Source organism: Leuresthes tenuis, unplaced genomic scaffold (assembly GCF_036924035.1).
Source record: "Leuresthes tenuis unplaced genomic scaffold, fLeuTen1.0.hap1 SCAF_3, whole genome shotgun sequence".
NCBI lineage: Eukaryota > Metazoa > Chordata > Actinopteri > Atheriniformes > Atherinopsidae > Leuresthes > Leuresthes tenuis.
The window spans coordinates 16,837,205-16,844,059 of NW_027325357.1; the positions used below are offsets into that span (position 1 = coordinate 16,837,205).

Here is a 6,855-nt window from a genome sequence, read left to right on the forward strand (position 1 = left end):
TGACGTTATAACGTCATTTCCTCTCCTCAGTCTTAAATGGTATTCTTAAGAGGTGTACCTAAGCTAAGTTTGGAATCTTATCAGACTTAGCTGACAGCTATTTAATGTACAGTTGTTGTTCTTACGTCTAAGCAGGAGTGGTCGGAGTTGATTTTTCTGAGGTGGTCGTTTTTACCAAATTTAAAATAATAGGCAGTCGAGGGAGATTGCCAACAGAGGGACATTAAGCTAACAGGCTAACGTGCGGCCGACGAAACGGTTAGCGAATTTGTTCTTTTAACCACCAGCAAATAGAAAACGCAGGTAAGCGGAGCTCCCCTCGCGTCCGTGTGAGAGCTGCCCGCTGTCACATGCTTTCAGCGTGGATGGGATTTAGTTTGCGGGTGGAGCGAAGAGGCAGCCAGCCGAAGTCCTGTTAAACATGGAGGAAGAGGAGGTAGCAGAGAGCTGGGAGGAAGCAGCGGACAGCGGGGTGAGTGGGACACAACGAGGCCGATTGCTGTTTGACAGAATCGATGGATGCATCCGATGCGACAATACGTAAACATGTTTTAGGGCTGATTTCCCTTAACAGGCTTAGTCTTAGACTTAGTCTTGCAGGCCCCGGGGTTCCGTTTCAACATGGGAGCAAGTCTGTCTTCGTGCCATTTTATTTGCCCAGTTTGAGTGGAAGTTTGTGGAGAACCCGTGTAACTTCCCCCCTGTAATCTAATTACTATATACCCCACGGTTTCGCATGTTTGTAAGGTGCTGTGAACACTTGGTCATGTCACTGTTTTGACTTTTTAAAGTAATATTTTTCGTCATGATTATGAACAAACAGGGTCAGAAAGGATAGGAATGTTTTGATGATACTGAGACAACCATTCAACTCCATTACATTAGAGGTGAATTATATAGAAATGGGGAAAAGTATTGTTTCTGTTTTCTTGTCGACTTTCTGTGTTGAATATTAAGCAAGGGTGGGGTTTAGATAGCTCCTACACACAAACAGTGAGCCAGGTGAATTAATTATATTACACAAAGCTTTTGGGTATTTTCCGAGTTTCAGACATTATTATAAATTAATTATATGTATCTATTTCTTCTTAGGAAATCGAAAGAAGACTTGAGGCAAAGCTGAAGATAAACCAGGAAGCCAAGTAAGTGACCAGTCAGAACCACCTTTTTATTTATATATATATATATATATATATATATTCTACTCACATATTCTTATCTCTGCAGGAAGTCCAGTTTGAAATCTGCTGGTTCACCTGTACGAACTGCTATTGTAATCCAGGATGACTCCCTGCCTGCTGCACCCCCACCTCAGATTCGAATTTTAAAGCGTCCTTCCAATAACGGTACCACTGGAAACCCTGCATCCTCCTCCCGTCGCTCTCAGCAGACAAAGTCTTTGGCTCAAAGGGAGGCAGAATACGCAGAGGCGCGAAGAAGGATTTTGGGTAGTGCTTCTTCAGAAGAAACGCCTCAGGACAATCCATGCCAGGACAGGTAAAACACAATGTTAATGCTAATCATTACTGCCATAGCCATGAGCGTTAAGAATAAGATAAGTGAAGTGCACATGGAACGGTAAAGTATTGATTTTATATATCTCTTCGTGTCATTAGGCCTGCTCGTATGAGTGTGCAGCAACCACTCGAGCCCGTTCATCCAAACAATCAGGTTATCCGCCAGCCCACCGGTCCAGATGGCACCCCAGGCTTCCGACTCTGCAGATAAATGGAAGCTGTCTGCAGCGAGGAAAGCGAGGCCGCCCTGAGAGGGCTTGGCAAGTGGGAAATAAAGGGGTTGTGTGTGTGTGATTTGAAGAGCAGAGTGGTGGGATGACATGAAAATTGACAGATAAAAGATACATGAGCATGGACTCAAATTGACTTCTCCACCCTCTCTCTACTCTGCTCACTGACATGGTCTTTGCCTTTTGCCTTGTCTTTTCCCTCTGTGGAACCTTGCGAGGGGGGCTGGCAGAGATCGAAACTCTGAAACCCCTTTTGTTCCACACCGTGAACAGGCGTTGGCCACACAGCCCCACACACTGCGATACTGTGACGTACCATTAGGTGCCCTACAATTTTAAGTCTGCTTGGGCGGGCGTGTGCCTGTGCATCAGGTGTCTGTTTCTTCAGGGAGAATAAAGAGAACTCTGTGGGGAATCCGCAGGAGCGCTCAAGCAGCCGAGCTTGTCTTTCCACCGATGGAGCACGGGTTCGAGGCGGGGAGGTCCTCCGGGAGGAGGCCGTCAGTTTGTTGGGGGGGGGGGTCAGCGGAGATGAAGTGCTTGACAGTGCCAAGACATGAATGTATGTTTAGCAGATTCAGTACAAGGTGATAGAACGTTTTGCTGACTGGACCTTTCTCAGTAAAAAAAAAAGAAAGAAAGAAAAGTGCACTGTGCTCAATAGTAATGTGTTTTAATACTGTAGATGAGGAGCATGACGGTGGCTGAGAGCAGAACGTTTGACAGTCCACAGGCCTGTGTTTGGCACTGGTAGCTTTAAAAGAAATGCCCAGTTGACAAACAGCCCATGACAGGACAGTGTCACTAAATTGAGGCTTATTCAAGCAATAACTATGATATTACTTCCTGGACTCCTAACATTGTTTCTTCTTGTTTTTGTCGCAGTTTATTTAAGTCAGTAGATCAGTAGTGGGTTTGAAAGTAGTTTGATTTAGCAGCAATGGGAAGCTTTATCTGTGGTGTCATTACATTTGATCAAATTGTCAAAGGTCACGATTTGAAAATCGGAAAGTGAACACGCGGCAGTGGGTGCGTCGCCTTGCTGTTTAAAATCAGACCGACGGTGTCATTTGTCTCACAGCCAGTTGCGCTGAGTCTGCTAACGACTCGTGTGTTTGATGTGTGCTGTTAAATGTTGATTCACGAATAACTCAGCAATGACTATCATGTCCCAGCGCGGAGAACGTCTCCTGCTAAACGTTGGCAAACGCTCCGCTGGGTTAGGGAAGCCCCCGACAAAAGAGCTGCGGAAGAATTTCAAAGAAACACCGGAAAACTCACCTTTTAATCAGTGCTGTTTGAGACGAAGCCACATTTAAGTGTCTGGTTTTTGACGAACCTGCGATGTTTTCCACACGCCAGGATTTTACAGTACCGTTTGCCACAGACCTTGAAACAAGTTTACAAACCATACAATGAAGAATATGATTAAATGCTGAGAAGCAACCAGCACTGACGGTTGGTAAAATGCTAAATTAACAGGAAGTTTGAACGTTTTGACACTTTTATGCCTTAAGTGATAAGTGATTCCTACTTGCCAATGTACACTTGCTAGTAGGTCCTCTAGCTTGAGTTTTGGTGTGTGCTAATGATAGGTTATTGATATCATTGATTAAACGCTATATAACCAAGGTACCGTTTGTGGCTACGCACAGCAAGAGTTTTGGTGAATTCACGTCCACACTCAGTCTGTCTTTATGCTTTTTTTCCCCCTTTTTTTTTTTATACTGAAGTGACTATACTTTTTGACTATATTTGTGTCAAGTGATTTAGAGTTTTATCAAACCCGAAACCACGATAAACAGTTCGTTGCTGTAAACTTTCTCCTGCACAGCAGCACAACTTTCTGAGACCGCAGCATTATTTCGAATCTCAACCGCCGATTACAGAAGAAATTTAAGGTTTCCTTAGTATTTTGGTGTGATATCACTTTTACAAATGACATAGAACGTTTTTATCTGTGTCTGGACTCACGACATCAATAATACACCCTCCTAAAAGTCTCTTCCTGGAGATTTGGTTCAGGTATTGAAACAAAAGGGATCTGTAATCCTCTTAAATCGGTAAGCAAATGCCCATCTTGTACCGGTGTGATCTACCCATGATGCTTTATTGTAGTCATTAACAGTAACCTGTCTAGATTGAGGCTCATTCAGTGTCATTGTTGTGAAACTTGGAAAATACAAATGAAATTTGAAAAACCCTTTAATAAACACTCTTAGCGATTGGCTTGCCACTCGTTTGTTTTTCTGTGTGAAATAGCCTGGCATATTGGCTTTAATTTAAGCACCGATGATCAGACGAGCTCCAAAGCAACCTGCCACCCGCTCGCTTTAGTTTTTAGACCATCGTTTACATTTGAATATGCAGCTAAGAAATTCATTTGTACGTCGTGTTAGTTTGAGTTTCACGATTTTTGCAGATTTTTGAAAAGAAATTCAAGGAAATACTGACGTAATATTTTGCGCTGTTATAATAGTATATTAATTAATGACAACTCCTCCAACTTTAACTGAGAACGCGCTCGGTGGTGTGGTGTTTAGCACTGTTGCCTCACAACAACAGGGTTTCCGGTTCGAATCCCAGTTGGGGCTTTCCTACGTTCTCCCTGTGTAGGCGTGGGTTCTCAGACGTCAGACGTCCTCCCACCACCCAAAAACATGCATGTCAGGTTAAACTGGTGATTCTAAATTGTCCCTCGTGTGAACGTGGATGGTTGTTTGTCTCTGGCGACCTGTCCTCCAGGATAGCCCCCTCCCCCCGCAACCCTGAGTTGGATTAAGCGGGTATAGAAAATGGATGGATGGGTATTGACTGGAGTAATGACCTCTTTGGGCTTTGTAACTTTACAGACATTTAGCAAAGCTATAAAACATACTGACAGAAAGGGGAGAAAGGTATTTGACAATTTGTCAAATTTGTGAAGGTATCCTATTTAAAAGTAGATAATGTGCTAAATTGTAATAACTTTAAAGGAAATTTGAACACAGATTTTGTCTTAAATATTATTTAGTTTATTGATACAGAAAATGAACACATTGATATTAGGGTGGAAAGATATTTTGGTAATACAGCTGTGTTGCAGTTATTTAGGCCGTATGTATTGCTGCTAATTTTAAAACTGATTGCAGGTATGTCTGATCTAGAGTTTTTTGTTTTTGTTTATAGAAACAGCACCAAAGTGGACAAGCTAAGTTACAACAATGCATAGGGATAAGAATTGATCACTGAAGATAATAGAGATGATTTTGTTTTCCTAATCGTGCAGTGGATATAAAAAAATAAGATCTTTCCAAGAGACGCTATAAGAACATTGCCTGCAAGATGAAAACACAGCAGCAGACCTGCATGACTGCGGCAGAACGTCCCACATTTCACCAGGAGATCTTAGCTATGACCTCACGACAACAAAGAAAGCCTGTGTGTTACTGTAAAAGCATTGCACAATGAGGGGGGGGCAACCATGAGCTCGCCGAACCACTCACTGAAACAGCGTACGGCCTTTTCTGTGCAGTTACAAAAGAAAACTGGAAGTTTTTTGGCCACAGGGAAGAAAGGTGACGCTCGTAGCCCGATGAGAGCTCTCCCCAGGGTGAGGATGTGCTGACAATCTGGTCCGTGTCACTCACCATGGCTTCAAAGAGGTGCCAAGCAATCATAAAGAGGAATGTCGCGTCCTCTGGCGTGAGCTTACGTCTTGGTGATAATTAGATTCTTCAGCAGGGCAGTGATCGCAGACACATGTCCGAGTCAAGCAGAGTTTCATCGGAGGAATTTTTCCTGAGTGGCATTCTCAAGTCTCCATTTTTATTTTATTTTTCTTTATTTTGGAACAGCAGTTGAGCTGAAAGCTCTTACATGAAATCAGAAATCAGTTCTCAAGGTAAAAGGATGCTCCACCAGGTATCCAGAATGATCCTGTTTGACACACAGTCAATGGTACACATTTTGATTTAATCTTACACATTACTGTTTCACTTCTTAATCAGTGGGATGGGGTCAGATGGCCACAGGGGCTCATAAAGGAACTGAACCATCATTCTTGATATTTTAGTCACTGGGGCCTATCCCACTATGGCTGCTAAAATCTACAGAGTAAGATGTAATTAGCTAAAAAGAAACAAAAAACTCCGCAGTTGTGCAACCCTTTGAAACTTCTCCGTCCACAGCTTTAACAGAGCATCTTTATACAGCACTACCACTCTGAAAGCTGTGTCGCGGAAAGCTGAAACATGCAAGAAAATCAGGCTTTTTTTGGACTAATTGTGAGGGTTTCTCCACAATCCTGTTCCCTTTTGAACAGGCAACAAACAGATGGGCTCGACAATAAGTCCTGGCACAGGTTTAGTCTGTGGAACTCTCTGACTCTTCTTGTGACCTTAAGTGGTGTAACAACATGACACAGTCACCTGCCTGATGTGTCCAGTAAAAGTAAAAATGAACAAAAGCCTATAGCCTGCTCTTTAGTCTTTGCTTTTATTCTTTTTATCATTAAATCTCCCCCCTGGATTACCGCTTATGCAACCCAGGGGGGAAAGTCAATATAGAAAGACTAGGAAAACAAAGAGAAATGTCGTCTATCTTTGAGAGATATTGACATTTTCCTTTGTTTTGTGACTAAGACCTCTGAGAACTTGTTTGAATAGCTTTTGAAATGTATGTTTAGACAGCCAGTATGAAAAAGCAGGGAGCTACTGGTCAATATATGGGCAGCTATCATCTATCATTTAATTATTGAGCTCATTTACGTTTATATTTAATGAAAACACACTGTGTGTGTTTTAACTTAATCTGATCTTACTATTTTTGTATTACTAATATGATATAAAATCTTGAAATTGTCGCACCTTGTATTGAAAAATACACGCAGCCACAAATTCTCTTTTTTTTTTTCTTTTTTCAAAACATAGAAACAAATGAACACGTCCAAAGTGTTCGGGTACAAATAAAATGCATTTAGCATATGCACTCTCTGAAACGATCAGCCGCCCTTAAACGTCGTGCACGCGGTGTGAGAACCGTGTTGTCATGGAGTGGGATCGATCTGCGTTTGGGACGCTGAAGCATCCTGACCGGAGGCGGCGCTGTTCGAATCCAGCACCTCGGCT

General features: G+C 42.5%; 1 protein-coding gene across 1 annotated transcript; it reads left to right on the top strand.

Moving 5' to 3' along the window:
- Positions 1-3,974, top strand: LOC140303407 (SUZ RNA-binding domain-containing-like). Its single transcript, XM_072382165.1, has 4 exons — positions 1-472; positions 1,093-1,142; positions 1,228-1,497; positions 1,617-3,974. The coding sequence occupies exons 1-4, from the start codon at positions 422-424 to the stop codon at positions 1,726-1,728; spliced, it is 483 nt and encodes a 160-aa protein (XP_072238266.1). The 5' UTR covers positions 1-421; the 3' UTR covers positions 1,729-3,974.
- Positions 3,975-6,855: the final 2,881 nt, after the last annotated feature.